This window comes from Sciurus vulgaris (assembly GCF_902686455.1).
Source record: "Sciurus vulgaris genome assembly, chromosome: 12".
Taxonomy (NCBI): domain Eukaryota; kingdom Metazoa; phylum Chordata; class Mammalia; order Rodentia; family Sciuridae; genus Sciurus; species Sciurus vulgaris.
In genome coordinates, this window is record NC_136473.1 from 71,429,921 (window position 1) to 71,449,394 (window position 19,474).

At 36.0% G+C, this 19,474-nt stretch overlaps 1 protein-coding gene across 1 annotated transcript in view; it reads right to left on the bottom strand.

Moving 5' to 3' along the window:
* RPS6KC1 (ribosomal protein S6 kinase C1) overlaps positions 1–19,474 on the bottom strand; it is a 209,600-nt gene that overhangs the window by 91,347 nt on the left and 98,779 nt on the right. The window contains 1 exon segment of the mRNA XM_079107120.1: positions 14,452–14,567. Coding sequence (XP_078963246.1) covers positions 14,452–14,567 — 116 coding nt within the window.

The window sequence follows — 19,474 nt, forward strand, 5'->3', positions numbered from 1 at the left end:
TTCATTTGGTGCGTACAACCACAAAGTACTGCTATATTCATCTTTACATTAATATGGTGATGCTGCAAAGAATGACAGGAGACACTTAGAGTGAGTGTCCTTAGAGTGGACCTTATTATTACCAAAAATCTATTAAAATACAGATGAGACATTTTGACCCCAGGAGTGGAAGACAAGATATCCTATTCATCACACATCATGATGAGTGAATTGCTGAGGTATCATTTTGAATATTCAAGCTCCTGTCTACATCACTACACAGAGAGCTCCCTTTGAACAGGAAATGTCATATGCATCTTCATATTCACAGCGCCTAGCATTTTGCTGTGCTTGGTTAGGTGAAAGGAGTGAGGAACAGCACAAATGAGGAGGATGAGAGGCAGGAAGCTAGGGAAGAAGGTTGCCTGGAAAAACCATCATTTACAACTGGGAAAACTACCACCTGTGACATTTTTTGAAAGTAGCAATTCTAGTTGTTTGTTTTCAATGTGTTTGTTTTTATTTTGTTGTTAGGCTTAGCAATTAAATACTAATTTCAGTGTATCTGACATGGTGAAGTTTGGGGGAAAAGAGACTTCTTAAGATTTTTAAAGACACTTGAGAAAGTTGGTGATAGCGGCAACTGAACTGGGTAATAATAATCTTTAAACTGATTTCTTAGATATGTTTCAAAAATACTCATGTGATTTCACTTCATAAGGCACTGAGCTAGATGACATTAAAAAAAACCTCTCCCTAACATCTTAAAATCTAAAGGGAATTTTTTAAGGACATAAAAACATTTATTAAGGTATTTTAATGTTGTACATTTATACAGACACATAGCAGAAATAGTCTCTTTTAATTTAATTTATATTGTAATAGTTCATCTTTATCCCTCATCTCACCCTGAGTATGGTACTTTCAGGAAGTTACTATTATAATCCCCATCTTGCAAATAAAGAAAGGGAATAGTGGAATGTTTGTTCATGGTCAGAAAGAGGGAAAGATCCTAGAAACTCAAATCCTTACTCTATTGCATTTAGTCTTTCTAGTACACATGTTCTGATAAATAAAAATACATTTTCCTCTGCTACATTATCAAGAAAAAGTAATAAGTACTGCTTATAATTCTGGCAAAATGAACACAAGGGAGAAGTTATGAGGGAAAAAAGAATTTTTTAAATGGCAGTTCATCCACTTGTTGTCTGAAAATATAGCCAAATGTCTCCAAGGCCATACTCAGCAACTTAGCAAGAGATCCTGTCTGAAAATAAAAAATAAAAGAACTTGCGATGTAACTGAATGGTAAAGTACCTTGGGTTCAATCCCCAGTACCAAAAAGAAAAAAAAAAAAATTCCTGTCTTCTATTTATACCTTCTTATTCACTGATAACATTGGGTTTTTCAGTTTCCAAAGAAGTACTTGGTTTACTTCAGCAACTTCAACAGAAAAGAAAGAAGACTACAAAAATCTTTATTATATCGTTCAACAAATAATTATTCTATACCCACAATGTGCAGCATAACTGCAAAGGATATAAATCACCAAAATGCATGAATGGTCTCCAACCTCAAGAACTGACAATTTGAGAAGATAAAACAAATACATTATAAGCTAAATTTAAAAATTTTTTAAAAAAAATCATTCTCCTAAAAACACAGGACTAGAGAAATAAGTCATTAGTTAATATATAATAACCTGTGTTCTCAGAAAGAAGTCAAACTAAAGATGATTTTAAATGCTATGTGGAAATTAGGTTAGGAAATGAACAATAGATATAAAATTGAAAGGGCACTGGCCAGTTAGGAGAAAACGATGTTCAAACTGGAGAACACAAAAAAATAAAATTCCATACTTAGGGTCAGTTTTTATAAGCCTTGGATGCCAAGAATAGTCTAGAGCATATTCCCCAGAATCTAGATAAGTCTTTGTATAAGAAACAACCCAATGAAAACAGTGATTTAGGAAGTTACCCTTGCAAAGATGAGAATGTAACAGAAAAAGACCAAAGGCAAAGAAGTGATCATTAATCTCTCTACTTTAAAACTCTATAAAAGTTACATCAGAAAAATGAACAGAGAACATCATGAAATAAAATCATCAATAAAAAAAATCTCATACTTCTTATATGTAACATTTAAATTGGGTAAAATCCCACAGATCTATTCCTTTCTTTGGATGGCAAAAGGAAACATAAATCCACAGAATTTTAAGAACAGAAAGAGACTTTAGAGATCAGATTATACATTCTGTCTCTGTCTTTTTTTTCCCTCCAGATGAGAAAACTGAGAAGCAGCAAAGTTAAACAATCTAAGACAATAAAACAAGGCAATAGATAAGAAGGGATTAAATCTTACTTATAAAAGATCATCAACAGGGGTAACTTAAGCACCTTGTTTACAAAGGAGACAGTGAAATTCTAGGCAATATGGCTGGCTGATTTCCGTGATGAAAAAGGTAAAAATTTTCACTTACATTTACTAGCACTAAAGAAGACAATGACCAGAGAAGAAAGCGTGGTTGCATCAATCTATATCAGGACTAAAGACAGATTCAAAGGGGAGAGACACAGTAGGGACAATGATCCAACAACCTGCAAAAGCAGAGATGCAAAGATATACCACTCAACTGGACATGCCCCTGGCCAGCATCTCAGTCAGTTCAGGTTCTGTCTCACAACTCTTTTCACTACCAAGCTCTTTACAGCCACTACCTGTGGACTGCAATCACATTACTATAAACCTATCTACCATTCCAGTTCAACATTCTCTAAACTTTTTCACTTATAATTCCCCATTCTCAGTGAGCACTACTCTACTCCTACTCTTCATCAGTGCAATGTCTCCCCAAACTTCAATGTGTAAAGGACCAAGTTCAAATGAAGATTCTGATTCAGAAGGCCTGGGAAGGGAACTTGAGATTCTGCATCTCCAAGTTTCCAGGTGATGTTGATGATGCTGGTTCACCAACCCCATTTGAAACAGGGCTAGCTACTCCTCAAATAATCTGAGAGAGAATCACCATTATTGGAGGAGATAGGAGTACAAAAGTAAGGGCAAAGGGAAAGCCCTAGGATCCAAGATGGCGGACTACAGGGTGACTATATCCCCTGTCGCTCCAGAACTCAGGATTCAAGAAGGGGAGGTACTGACAGACTCAGACCAACATAGAGCTGTAGGGTGAGTCTCTCCCTACAGGTGAAGCTCGGCCCGGGCGGCAGGCACGGACAGGGGCAGCTTCTTGGAGCAGGGCAGGGCAGCTAGAGTCTTCCCCAAGCAGCCCTGCTCCCTCCAGCAGCAGGCACAATCCACAGCCAGCTTCTAGAAGCAGGCACGCCCAGTGAGAGCTTTTCCGCACAGAGCCAACCCAAGCCCCAGATCCAACAACTGGCCCAGCCCGCAGGTGGCTTCTGGGACCAGGGCAGGGCAGTGAGAGACTTCCCCAAGCAGCTCTGCTCCCTCCAGCAGCAGGCGCAATCCACAGCCAGCTTCTTGGAGCAGGCCCGCCCAGTGAGAGCTTTTCCGCACAGAGCCAACCCCAAGCCCTTGGTCCCGCAGGTGGCTTCTGGGACCAAGGCAGGATAGGGAGAGGCTTTCCCTGAGCAGCCTGGCTCCCTCAGGCGGGGGCAGGCCCTGACTATAGCCAGCTTCCAGAAGCAGGACCGCCTAGTGAGAGGATTTCAACGCAGAACCAGCCCCCAGCTCTGGACCCAGTAGCGGGCTAGGGGCAGCTTTCTTTGGAAGCACTGCATTATCAAGTTCCTCCAAGACTTCAGGCTACTGAAGGCTGGGAGGTGATATAATAGAAATCTACAAGGATACTATAAGCAAATAGAGGAAATCTGTAATATCTCAGAGTCCCACTGATATCTGACCAATATGAGAAAACAAGGGAAGAAAATATCCCAAACAAACCTAGATACTATATCAATAAAACCCAATGACAGCACAGCAGAAGAAATGTCAGAAAGGGAGTTCAGAATGTACATAATTAACACAATCAGGGAAGCAAATGAGGAGATGAAAGAGCAAACGCAGGCATTGAAGGAAGAGATGAAAGAGCAAATGCAGGCATTAAATGATCGCACCAATCAACAGTTAAAAGAGCAAATACAGGAAGCAAAAGATCATTTCAAAAAAGAGAGATACTGAAAAAAAAAAAAAAAAGAAATCCTTGAAATGAAGGAAACAATAAGCCAAGTTAAAAACTCCATAGAAAGCATAACCAATAGGATAGAACATCTGGAAGACAGAACTTCAGACATTGAAGACAAAATATTTAATCTTGAAAACAAAATTGACCAAACAGAGACGATGATAAGAAATCATGAACAGAATCTACAAGAATTATGGGATATCATGAAAAGGCCAAATTTAAGAATTATTGGGACTGAGGAAGGCTTAGAGAAACAAACCAAAGGAATGAACAATCTACTCAATGAAATAATATCAGAAAATTTCCCAAATCTGAAGAATGAAATGGAAAACCAGGTACAAGAGGCTTATAGGACTCCAAATATACAAAATTACAACAGACCCACACCAAGGCATATTATTATGAAAATACCTAACATACAAAATAAAGACAGAATTTTAAAGGCTGCAAGAGAAAAGAATCAAATTACATTCAGGGAGAAACCAATAAGAATATCAGCAGATTTTTCAATCCAGACCCTAAAAGCTAGAAGGGCCTGGAACAACATTTACCAAGCCCTGAAAGAAAACGGATGCCAACCAAGAATCTTATACCCAGCAAAACTTACTTTCAGATTTGACGATGAAATAAGATCCTTCCATGATAAACAAAAGCTAAAGGAATTTACAAAAAGAAAGCCGGCATTACAGAACATTCTCAGCAAAATATTCCATGAGGAAGAGATGACAAACAACGATGCAAATCAGCAACAGGAGTAACTAGCCTAAAGGAACAGCCAAATAAAGGAGAAACCAAATCATGTCAAAAAACAAAAATGAGTCAAATGACTGGGAATACAAATTGTATCACAATAATAACCCTGAATGTTAATGGCCTAAACTCATCAATCAAAAGACATAGACTGGCAGATTGGATTAAAAAGAAAAATCCAAAAATTTGCTGCCTGCAAGAGACTCATCTCATAGAAAGAGATACTCAGACTAAAGGTACAAGGATGGGAAAAAACGTACCATGCACATGGACACAGCAAAAAAGCTGGAGTATCCATCCGCATTACAGATAATGTGGACTTAAAGCCAAAACTAGTCAGAAGGGATAAAGAAGGACATTACATACTGCTTAAGGGAAGCATAAATCAGCAAGACACAACAATCATAAATATCTATGCCCCAAACATTGGCTCATCCATCCATGTACGTCCAACAAATCCTTCTCAATTCCAGAAATCAAATAGACCACAACACAATAATACTGGGCGATTTTAACACACCTCTCTCACCACTGGATAGATCTTCCAAACAAAAATTGAATAAAAAAAACATAGATCTCAATAACACTATCAACAATTTAGACTTAACAGACATATATAGAATATACCATCCAACAAAGAACGAATACACTTTCTTCTCAGCAGCACATGGATCCTTCTCTAAAATAGACCATATTTTATTCCGCAAAGCTACTGTTAGCAAATAAAAGAAGATAGATACTACCTTGTATTCTATCAGATCATAATGGATTGAAATTAGAAATAAATTACAGAATAAAAAAGAGACACTTCTCCAATACCTGGAGATTTAATAATATGCTATTATATGATGAATGGATAACAGAAGACATCAGGAGGGAAATAAAAAAATTCTTAGAAATAAATGAGAACAAAGATACATCATATCAAAATCTCTGGGACACTATGAAAGCAGTACTGAGAGGACGATTTATTTCATGGAGCGCATTCAACAAAAGAAGTAAAAATCAACAAATAAACGACCTAACACTACAGCTCAAAGCCCAAGAAAAAGAAGAGCAGACCAACACCAAAAATAGTAGAAGACAAGAAGTAGTTAAAATCAGAGCTGAAATCAACGAAATTGAAACAAAAGAAACAATTAGAAAAATTAACAAAATAAAGAGTTGGTTCTTTGAAAAAATAAACAAAATTGATAAACCCTTAGCCACACTAACAAAGAGAAAGAGAAAGAAAACTCAAATTACTAAAATGAATGAACAAGGAAATATCACTACAGACACAAGTGAAATACAAAACATAATTAGAAGCTATTTTGAAAATCTACACTCCAACAAAACAGAAAACCTCGAAGACAATAAGTTTCTAGAGATATATGAATTACCTAAACTGAACCAGGAGCACATACACAACTTAAATAAATCAATTTCAGGCAATGAAATAGAAGAGGTCATCAAAAGCCTACCAACAAAGAAAAGTCCGAGACCAGATGGGTTCTCAGCTGAGTTCTACAAAACCTTTAAAGAAGAGTTCATTCCAATACTCCTCAAAGTATTCCATGAAATAGAAGAGGGAACCCTCCCAAACTCATTCTATGAAGCCAATATCACCCTGATACCTAAACCAGACAGAGACACATCGAGGAAAAAAAATTTCAGACCAATATCCTTAATGAACATCAATGCAAAAATTCTGAACTAAATTTTAGCAAATAGCATACAAAAATATATTAAAAAGATAGTGCACCACGATCAGGTGGGTTTTATCCCAGGGATGCAAAGTTGGCTCGACATCCGGAAATCAATAGATGTCATTCACCATATCAACAGACTTATAGTTAAGAATCACACGATTATTTCGAGAGATGCAGAAAGCATTCGATAAAATGCAGCACCCCTTCATGCTCAAAACACTAGAAAAAATAGGGATAGTGGGAACATTCCTTAACATTGTAAAGGCCATCTACGCTAAGCCCATGGCCAATATCATTCTAAATGGTGAAAAACTGAAAGCATTCCCCCTAAAAACTGGAACAAGGCAGGGATGCCCTCTTTCACCACTTCTATTCAACATCGTCCTTGAAACTCTAGCCAGAGCAATTAGACAAACCAAAGAAATTAAAGGGATACAAATAGGAGAAGAAGAACTCAAACTATCCCTGTTTGCTAATGACATGATTATATATTTAGAGGAAGCTGGAAATTTCACCAGAAAACTTTTAGAACTCATAAGTGAATTCAGTAAAGTAGCAGGTTACAAGATCAATGCTCATAAATCCAATGCATTTTTATACATAAGTGATGAATCTTTGGAAAGAGAAATTAGGAAAACTACCCCATTCACAATAGCTTCAAAAAAAAATAAAATACTTGGGAATCAATCTCACAAAAGAGGTGAAAGACCTCTACAATGAGAACTACAGAACACTAAAGAAAGAAATTAAAGAAAACCTTAGAAGATGGAAAGATCTTCCATGTTCTTGGAGAGGAAGAATTAATATTGTCAAAATGACCATACTACCAAAAGTGCTATACAGATTCAATGCAATTCCAATTAAAATCCCAATAACGTACCTTACAGAAATAGAGCAAGCAATTATGAAATTCATCTGGAAGAATAAGAAACCCAGAATAGCTAAAGCAATCCTCAGTAGAAAGAGTGAAGCAGAGGGTATCGCAATACCAGATTTTCAACTCTATTACAAAGCAATAGTAACAAAAACGGCATGGTATTGGTACCAAAATAGACAGGTAGATCAATGGTACAGATTAGAGGACATGGACACAAACCCAAATAAATACAATTTTCTCATATTAGACAAAGGTGCCAAAAATATGCAATGGAGAAAAGATAGCCTCTTCAACAAATGGTGCTGGGAAAACTGGAAATCCATACGCAACAGAATGAAATTAAACCCCTATCTCTCACCCTGCACAAAACTCAACTCAAAATGGATCAAGGACCTCGGAATCAGACCAGAGACCCTTCATCTTATAGAAGAAAAAGTAGGTCCAAATCTTCAACATGTCAGCTTAGGATCAGACTTCCTTAACAGGACTCCCATAGCACAAGAAATAAAAGCAAGAATCAACAACTGGGATAGATTCAAACTAAATAGCTTTCTCTCAGCAAAGGAAACTATCAGTAATGTGAAGAGAGAGCCTAGAGAGTGGGAGAAAATCTTTGCCACTCATACTTTAGATAGAGCACTAATTTCCAGAATCTATAAAGAACTCAAAAAACTCTACACCAAGAATACAAATAATCCAATCAACAAATGGGCTAAGGAAATGAACAGACACTTCACAGAAGAAGATCTACAAGCAATCAACAGATATATGAAAAAAAGTTCAACATCTCTAGTAATAAGAGAAATGCAAATCAAAACCACCCTAAGATTCCATCTCATCCCAATTAGAATGGCGATTATCAAGAACACAAGCAACAACAGGTGTTGGCGAGGATGTGGGGAAAAAGGTACACTCATACGTTGCTGGTGGGGTTGCAAATTAGTGCAGCCACTCTGGAAAGCAGTATGGAGACTCCTCAGAAAGCTTGGAATGGAACCACCATTTGACCCAGCTATCCCACTCCTTGGCTTATACCCAAAGGACTTAAAATCAGCATACTGCAGAGATGCAGCCACATCAATGTTCATAGCTGCTCAATTAACCATAGCCAGATTGTGGAATCAACCTAGATATCCTTCAGTTGATGAATGGATAAAGAAACTGTGGTATGTATATACAATGGAATATTACTCAGCCATAAAGAATGATAAAATTATGGCATTTGCAGGCAAATGGATGAAATTGGAGAATATCATGCTAAGTGAGATAAGCCAATCTCAAAAAAACCAAAGGATGAATGATCTCGCTGATAAGCGGATGATGACACATAATGGGGGGTGGGAGGGGTTAGTGTTAGGGTTATGGTTAGAGTTAGGGAAGGGGGCAAGAATGGAGGAAGGAAGGACTATATAGAGGGGAAAGAGGGGTGGGAGGAGTGGGGGGAGGGAAAAAATAACAGAATGAATTAAACAACAATACCCTATGTAAATTTATGATTACACAAATGGTATGCCTTTACTCCATGTATAGAGAAACAACATGTATCCCATTTGTTTACAATACAAAAAAATAACAACAACAACAACAAAAGACTACATAGGCTAGGCTAGGTACAGTGATGCACACTTGTAATCCCAGCAATTCAAGGCTGAGGGAAAAGGATTACAAGTTTGAGACCAACCTCAACAATTTAGCAAGACCCTGTTTCAAAATAATAATCAGGGTTGGGGATGTACTCAGTGTATAGTGCCCCTGGGCTCAATCCCCAGTTTAAAAATGTTCATCTTACGTGTGCTTGTATCTTCATGTCTTCATTCTATGCTTGCCTCAATAGTAATGAATTGCTTAAGGTTTCAATAATTAGCACATAATTATGTGCTAATTTTATATATATATATTTTTTTAGTTGTTGAAGAACCTTTATATGTGGTGCTGAGAATCAAACCCAGTACCTCACACATGCTAGGCAAGTGCTCTACCACTGAACCATAACCTCAACCCACTAATTGGCACATAATTTCATTCCATCCTTAAATCCCCTCTAAAGGCCCTCCCAACTTCCCATACCTGTTCGCTAGTTACATATTTGGAAGTGTATTTTTAGGCATATAGATTAAATATTAGAGAATTCTGGCAAGAAAAAAAAAATCCACATCCCATTTAAATGCAGATTCACTCATGGAAAAGTCTAAAGTAGGAAAGGACATTACAGGATTGACTCATTTTATGTATGAAGATACCTAAATTTCATGCCCTCAGAATTCTGATTAAGGTTCTTCCACTGAGTTACTGCTGTGACTTTAACCATATCACATGGTTTTATAGCCTCATCTATAAAACACGTTCGTATGAATAATCTCTGGGTTTAACTTGAATAAACTGGTTCTACTAGTTGAACTAAAACCAATACTTTTTAACCATTTTTACTTAGATTAAACCATTTGATCTCCAGGTTTTAACACTGAGAAAGGCTATTTTGTAACAATGGTAGAGTCAGGGAGTTTTTGAAAGTTTTCTAAAATCTTAATGTGCTTTTGCTTTTTGTTTCCAGATTATTATATATGTCAGTGATTAAATGTAAGCACTTCTTTTTTAGTACTTAAAAAAAAAAAAAAAGGAAAGCACTATCAATAAAAAGGATCAGGAATCGAATTCTAAACCCTGGGAACTAAATACACTGGAGTTCCTCAACTTGGTTTCTTCCATAGATTTTGGACTTTGCAAAGACTTTCCTGGGCAATTTACCAATCCTAATATCTAGTCTCCCACATTAGACCACATTCTATGCCTGACCTTTATAGACAGCTCTATGACTGACTTAGAACATCCCAACTGCCATCTCTGCTTTGCCAGTGTCTCACTAAGGATGAAACAATAATTGTTCCAAAATATTTTCTAAAGAAGAAATGGAGAAACACCAACTAATAATACCAGCAAACAAAATGCACAATAGCAAAATATTAAGTAATATCATTGCAGTTGTGTTCAAAATCTACAAAATATTCAGAAAAGTCATATATTCTATGTATTAATGTTCATGCACACTTTTGAAATGGTATGGTAAAAATGTACTGCACTTTAGAATATACATAATTTTTTATGTTCTAAATTTAGATCATTTACTGTCTTTTTCCAAATTTCATTGATCCTGAGTGTAGAATTCCTACAACTAAAAATAGCAGAAATGCTATTCTGAGACTTCTCCAAGGAAACTCCCTTTCAATGTTAATTCTTAACTCATTTCGAAGTCACTGACGATTTTAAAAAAAAAGAAAGGAAAAGAACCTGTCTCATTTAGTTAAGATTTCACCTAAACTTCAAACAAAGCTCATTTTCCTTTTATCTGAAATCTACTCATTAAATTTTCTTGGAGTCTTTTAGTAACAAAGTAATAAAGAAAAGAAAAAGGATAAAAAAAAAAGTACTTCTATTTCTTTCTGTTCTTTGAGAAGGATATTAACACACAAATGACTGAGAAATTTAGAACTTTAATATTTACCACACAAGTGTCTCTGAAGTTCAATAAAGAAAACTTGGGGAGAGGGGGCCATTATTTAGACAGCACCAAAGGGGGAAAATGATAACTGACAAAAATCTTAAATGCCAGAAAGGATTCTTTTACTTCCGAAATCAATCAGGCTAGAAAGAAATGTTTGCATACTGATTCAACAGAGAAATAGTATCTACTCTGTGCAGAATTTGATCAAACGAAGTTAAATAATTTATATCAATCTTCTCATTGTGCTGGTTGAAATTCAGACCCAAAGATGGTTAAAGAAATCGTGAATTCACCAAGCTAATCATGAACCTCTGGTATTCATGTGACTTAAATCACAGATAAGAACATAATTAAATATATTCCTGACCAGTAAGGGCCAGGCTTAACAGAATAATATATAAAAGGGAGAATAAAAAGCAAATGCTGGGGTTGTGGCTAAGTGGTAGAGTGCTCCCTGAGCATTCCTGAGGCCCTGGGTTCAATCCTCAGCACCACATAAAAATAAATAAATAAAGGTACTGTGTTCATCTACAACTTAAAAAAAAAAAATTTAAAAAGCAAACGTTTACCATAAAACATCTCCAGTAGCATCCTTGACTGAGAATTAAAAAAAAAAAAAATTCCTACACACCAAATCAGATTAAGTGCCCCTGTTTACCTTTTCTGATACAATTTCCCATGATTCCACATGGCTCTTAACCATCTCTCTAACTTTTGTTTCAACTATAGGCATATTTATAACTTCAATTATGCTATAAGGTTTGCAAGAGCAAACATGTCATCTTTTGTGTACTTCCAAAGAATATCTAGATTGATGTGTAAAGTCTTAACAGATGCTTAATGAATTAATATACAACCTAGTATAATCAGCTATCCTGTATTAGATTTCCTTAACTTTATTTTCATTAGAAACTATGCTTATAGGAAATTTTTTTTTTTAAGTTGTCAATGAACCTTTATTTTATTTACTTGTATGCAGTGCTGAGAATCGAATGCAGGGCCTCGCACATGTTAGTGAAGCACTCTACCATTGAGCCATAACCCCAGTTCCCTTACAGGGAAATTCTGACTAATATAATTGATGGTCCTGTTCTCTAAGTCAAAACTGTAAGAAGACTTTATATATTTATTTCCCTAAGAAATTATGGCTCCAATGGAGTTGGAGAATATCGTGCTAAGTGACATAAGTCAATCTCAAAAAACCAAAGGCTGAATGTTTTCTCTGATAAGTGGATGCTGACAGATGTATAACAGTGGGGGAGGGGGGTATTAAAGGAAGAATGGAAGAATGTTAGATTGTGTAGAGGGAAATGAGGGGAGGGGGCAGGGGGAAGAATGGTGGAATGAGACAAACATCATTCCCTTATGTACATGTATGATTACACAAACGGTGTGACTCTACAACATTTACAACCAGAGAAATGAAAGGTTGTAACCCATTTTCATACAATGAATCAAAAAATAAATAAAAGAAAGAAAAAAAATGTTTAAAAATAGAAAGAAATTATGGTTCCATAGACGGAACAATGGGAAACTCTAACAGGGATGCATAGGTGATGATATTGAATGAGTAAGTATAAGGAGAAAATTCACAGTTAATGTTAAGGGAGTAAGTACAATGGTTAAGAATATTTATATAAAAGATAGGGTTAGTATAACAAATAATTTATGGATTCATGTTATTTAATGTTCTTATCAATGCCCTACAAAATGAAGTTGAGAATGTATATATCAGGGCTACAAACAAGGAGGGTTGCCAACTCCATGGAAAAAGGGAATTAAATCCAATTAATGTTTCAATGAATATCTCATTTAAAAGATAAAATTCAATAGTGAAAAGTTAAAGGAAATAATAATATCATTAAGACAACAATAATAGAGAACACAAAAAAAAATTAACAAGCAGAACACAGAAGAGTCACAGTAATTCAAAAGCTGAAAATGAATCAGCAAAATAGATAACATTACTTAAAATGTAATTATGATGTTAGGGTAACAAATACATTACTTTAAGTTGAAATGTAATCTTTTTGTTCTATAATGAATAGTCAAACACCATCAAAAATTCTCAGAATTTAAGATCTTCACTAATAAGTACAATTTTAATAAGTGCATTTTTTCCATTTGTAGTGATAACTGCACTTTTTTAAAAAGTCATACTAGAAATGAAAATGGCTCAAAAAAAAATCAGCAACAAAAAACTGCAAAGGTCAATGAATCAAGGTTATATTTTGGGCTGTTCCTTTTTTACCCCTAGCACCACCAAATAAAAATGTTTTGAGATATTTTGTAATTTTTAAAAACTACATAAATCAATAAAGTATGTAGAAAATAGCATACAAAGCAGTGTGCAAGGAAAATAGGAAGAATGGGGCTAGAATTTATTAAGCTAGTCTGCATTACATCTGGTCTTTATGCTAGGCAAGCACAAAGCTTATCTAACTGTGGGTGGTTGGATGGGGTGGGGAGGTGTATCCATGTATGAAAGTTATTTTTAACTTCATTTAATCCTAACAACAACCCAGCAAGGAATAATTACTATCCCCATTACTCAGATACAGAAACTAATGCCAATCTTTCATGACTTCAAGTGGCAGAACTGAATATGAACAAGGTTATCTGCCCCTTAGATCAATTAAAATAATAAACTAAACACTTTTCCCAATACCAGAATTTTTTTTTTTTAAGTGATACTGGTAATTGAACCCAGAAGTGCTGTACCACTGAGCATTCCTAATCTTTTACTTTTTATTTTGAGACAGGATATCACTGAGTTGCACAGACTGAATCAAACTGATGATCCTTCTGTCTCAGCCTCCATAGCTTCTGGGGTTATGGGCATGCACTGTAGCACCCTGCCAGGAAATATAGTACTTAATTTGCATTAGACAAGTTTAGTTTGATATAAAGAAAAAACATACAGAAAAGTTTCTTCCAGAAATGATTTTCAAGTCCAGGTAGATCAGAGATAAAAACAATAACAAACCACGTTTCTAACATTTTAAGCACTTATCTATCTTAGAGACAAGCCTATTAGTAGTCTCAAATAACCTAAATATTGCTGCTCGAATGACTCCTTTATATCTTTGATCCACAGCAGATTCTCATAGGACTTGTGGATAAAGTGACAGTTTTAGCATGACTCAATAAAACTGTACAGGAACTGTACAAGAATCATAATTTAAGTTTTAAGAAGTTTAAATATAGGTCAATATCATAGAGATTACTGTCATTTTACAGCTGGGGAAACTTAGGGTACAGTTAAGGAATAATAAAGGGCCAAGAAAAGGAAAACACAAGTCCTGTTTGGTTCCACTTTTGGTGGTTTGCCATAATGCTTTTCCTTTTGACATTAACTTAAGAAAATTATTAATAAAATTATTAGTAAAATTCCAGAAACCAAAATTCTCAAATACTCCAATTAAAAATAAAGCCAAAAGATAAGACATCAAAAAATAACAGTTAAAGAAAATGCAAAACAAAACATGAGACATACCTGAGATGTGTCATCCAGCTGTGGCTTTCCATAAAGGCTGGAGATACTTTCTGCCCGCATAAGATACTCTGCTGTTCTTCTCTTCACAGCTTCCCGGCGAGTAGGGCTCGACTCTCCTAAAGGAGAAAACAAAAGTCTGGTCTTGTGAAAAATAAACTTTTTTTTTTATTCCAATCTGAAAATTAACTTATTTTCACCCAAGTCATTTGACATTTCGCCCAAGTTGGTTTACATTTCTAACCATGAAGAGGAGATATTCAAAACTGGAAAACACATTTCAATGAGGTACAAGTATTACCCCCATGAGTTTCATGTACCCAAATTCGGACATCATCTTATTTAAGTATGTCTTGAGAACTTGATGTATTTTAGGAGTCAAATATATTAAAAATATAGACAGGACTAGTCTGAATCCAGACCATATATAGCTGAACTCAAAAATAAGACCAAAAGAAATAGATATAATAGATATTTAATAAGAGTGTGACATGAATTAATATGCTATGGGCTACATAAAAGTACCACCAAACTGGAAAATAAAACCATTAGGAGTAATTCTAAATTCTAACTAACTGATTTTTGTAAGCTTCATGGTTTTACAATTAGTAACAAATCTTCATGTATCTTATAACTGAAAGCAGGAATGTGATCTAAATTCCTATAATCTAAAATTATGTGAAACTGAGTATGTCATTGACCCTATTTGAGTCTCAGTTTCCCTATACAAATGGTATTCAAAATAGCCTCCAAAGAACTCTCAAGACGTCAAATAGAGAGGTGGTTAAGCCTGTGGAGCACTTGGTGCTCTCCAGAATGGGATCATTTATTTCATATGATGGACTAAGATACAGCATTTCATTTAAAAAAGGGATTCTGCTATACTTTGGACCTGGACTCTCCCCGCAAAGGTCATGTTTTATTAAACAAGGTCCCTAGGCTGGTGCTACTGGGAAGTGGTGGGATCTACTAAGAGGCAGAGCTTAGACGGGGGGTCTGTAGCTTATTGAAGGTGTGCTCCCAAGGTGAGTACGGGACCCAGATCACTTCCTCTTTCCTTTCTTTTGCTTCCTGGCCAGTAGATGAGCATTTCTGCATTGCTATATTCTCCCACTTCAATATGCTGCCTCACTACAGGCCCAGAACAATGAGGCCATTCAGTCATAACTGAAACTTTCAAAACTGAGACCAATCTTTTCTCTTTATAAGTTGATTATCTTAGTTGTCTGTTATAGTGATATAAAACTTACTAACAGATTCCATGGTTGAAAGTCACAAAAGGTTGAAAACCAGTGTACCATATGATCTTTAAGGGTTCCTTTCATAAATATGATTCTATAGTATTCTAAGAGATTTGTGACTCTTGTGATTTAGATCAAAGCACTTAACAGATGGTACAATCATTATAATTCACTCTATGCATTTTCTGAATAAAGTTAACCAAATCGAAAGTAACCATGTAAGGAAAACACCCTACATTACATTTCAGGAGTTATCTGAATTCTGGTTCTGCCTCTCACTGTGTCATATGCCCTGGAAGTCATATCTACTCTCTGACCTTCTTCCTCATCCCCTAAAATGGAAATAGATACCTCTAAGGATCATGGAGAGTGAAACAGACAACGTATATAAATGGAATTACAACAAAGCCAGTCATGTAGGAAGCACTAAATTGTAGAGTTTTCAAACCTTTGTTTTTCTCTCAAAACTAAATCCCACAAAATGATATTTCCTGAATTACTGAAGAGAAATGAATTACAGTAAAGCAAATATTTTTCCTCAGAAGACCACTAGTGGAAAACCTTTTCCTATTTATTTCTGCCTAGAACAGCATCTTCTGCTTTTCTAGGAACTGCCCCTTTCTTCTGTGAGACTTTCCCAATCCTCCCCCATGTCCATGTGGTTTGATGGAAAACTGTTCTGTTTCAGATCTCAGTTTCTCTAGCCACCTAGGTCTGTCTAGTTAGTGCAGGGTGGGCTTCCCTGTGCCAAGCTGGGCCAATCACAGAACCCTACTCAAGTGGCCACAGTTGGAGAAGGGAAGAATAGCACAACACAAACTGGACCTTCTCTGTTACTGAAGCTGTAAGTAAAAGGAGCAAGAAGCACCGGCAGCCACAGTTCCTGCCAAGGCAGAAGCAGCTGATCTGAAAGGAAGAAACTGATGCAGAGGGAAGTTGATATGGGAAACCAAAAAGAAAAAAGAAGCCCTAGTGTGACGGGGGTCCCTGATTCCAGGTGAATCTATATTCCTGTCTTTTCTTTGCCTAAAGTAGTCCAAATGTGTGTGCTGCCACATGCTAACCAAAGAATTCTCATGGAATACAGACCTCAAAGAAAAACTGTAGTGAAGTTGAGATTGCAATTTTGCTAAATTATTTTCCTTTTACATCTTTTACAATATGATTCTAACTCTTCTCTCCTTCATGAGTAATTCACAAATATAACTGGTCTTGCCAGGGAGAAGGATCTCTATTTCTTTTTTAATTGTGGAACAATCTATATTTGCTAACCCAACTCCTCAAACAACAATTAAAATGTCAGTATGCTTCTGCTTCTTGTCCTTAAAATCTCCTTACTTCCTAAGCCCACTCAAGTTGAAAAAAATGGGTGTGAACCACAAACATCAACTAAACAACTGTAACACACTTTGAAGATACAATGTGCCACATAAATAATAAATTCACTATTTATAGACACTACTAGTGCTTGTTAGGGTTTACTGCTTTGGACTCTGTTAATGCCAGTATCCTTAGCTCTTCCCATTTCAGGTTACACCTTTCAAGTCCAAATTAACCCCCATTTGAAATTTTTGGCTCAATTCCAACAGAAACTGTGGCACTTTCATTTTTTTAATTCAGTATGCCTGAGCCTCAGAATTTGGCTCTATCTAAATTAACAAATTTGCCTCACAAAATAATTTGATATTTTAAAATGACAAGAAATAGAATACCTATGATTAAATATAGTTTTACTCATATTCTGTAATCAAATGCTGTTTTTTAAACTTCTGACTCTTCTGCCACTTTCTAGACAATATCCATAGTAACAAAGAAACAAGAACCATAAACCAGCAATTGAAATGGACTCCTACTGAAGATGGTGAGCCCATTTCCATGGAAACTTACAGCCAAGTAATGGAAATACTGGAAGCCTTTTTCGATGTAGCATTTTATATATAGGCACTATGATTTCTTCCTTACCAGCCCTTATAAAGGTTACAACTACTGCTGAGAAATAGCAGCAGCCAAGAATGAAAACAAGCCGCCTAAGAGGTTTGTGAGTAGATTTCCAGAATAACTCATATTAATCAAATTATTAATAAATGTGATTGTAAATGCTTAATTCACTCTAACTTCCTTGGTTTTTTTGTAGTTTGCTCTTCACTTTCAAACATACATGGGCTTGTATGACTATCATTCAAGGAAAACGTATCTAAATTCAATCCCGTGTTAGGTCATGTAGCTATTATTTCTTCAATAACATAGCCACACAGAATACTTTTCAAAGGGAATACACAGTTCTCCCTAAAGACAACTCAATACCTTCAATGAGTTTCTCTACATTTCTGCTAATCATTCACATAGAGCAAGAATTTCCATTGGGTTTTGGCATTCAAAAGAAAAAAAAAACTGCTTCCATTACTCAATAATTTAATGGTTAAACTTGAATGTCAACTTGGCTGAATTGAGAAACCACCTAGAAAATTGGCAAATCATCTTTCGGGTGTGTCTGTAATGGTGTTTCCAGAGATGATTAGCAAATGGGGATGGGGGATTGCCTAAACGTGGGTGGCACCACCCAACAGGCTGGGGACCCAGGTGAAACAAAGAGCACAAGGGGAGAGGGGACTTGCTTGTGCATTCAAACTCAATTATTCTTGAGCATTGCAATTTTTCTGCTGCCATCATCTGCAGACATCAGACTGCAGATTCTTCAGTCTCTGAAGGCACACTAGACCCAGTGACTCTCCAGGGAGTTTCTAGGCCTTCAGTCTTGGACTGGGGTTGCATCATTGGTCCCCTTTATTCTGAAGCTTCCAGCTTCTTGAACTGAGCAGTTACTGGTTTTCCTAGCTCTACAGTCTGCAGATAGCCATTGTGGGATTATCTAGCCTCAGACCGTATAAACCAACAATTAAATTGCCTCTTATAATTATATATATGTTCTCTAGGTTCTGTTCCTCTAGAGAACTCTGGCTAATACAATAATAACATTTCTGTCAAGAAGATTTGGTGTACCATAAAAGATGTCTTATGTGGACTTATGTGACAACCCTACTGGTAAGATGGATATAGGATAACTACAGAATGTGATCTGTGAAACAATACAGTATAGCTGAGTAAATATGAAAAGAAATTCCAAAGTTGTTACTGAAATTTCTAGAAACACTGAACAACCTATCTTGCATTTTTCGACACCAACTCTGACTTTAGTCACTAAGAGAAGTTTTATAGAAGACATGGTCTGTAAATAACAGAATATGGAAATTCTGACTTATCTAAGAAACTACCACTATTTGGTGCCCCTTCATTGTATCACATCCTAATCACAAAAAATAAATTTTCGCTCTTTTATAATTAAGAAGATTAAAACTCAGGGAAGTGAAATGTCTTTCTCAAGTACACAGTTAATGTAAGAAGAGCCTGAACCTAAATCAGCTCTTTTACCATACTTCAGGGTACATGCCATCAAATCAAGTTACCTTTCAACATAAAGTAACTGAATTTGAGTGTGATTATTCTACTGTTGAGTAGAACAAGAAAACTACAAAGCACAAGACAAGCATAGGTGAGTATGGCAACAAAAATGGAGAGAAAATAAACATAAGAATTTGAGGAAAATGCCCACCAAACAATACAACAGAGTAGAATCAGAGGAGAGATAACCCAAGATGACAGACACACATACAGGAAAATTTGAGCTATAAAAGGCATACTCCCTCTATGTCAAAGGAATATAGAAGAACACAGTCCAAAACTGGCATGATTGGACTAAAAAGAGAATCTACATTTTGATATGATTC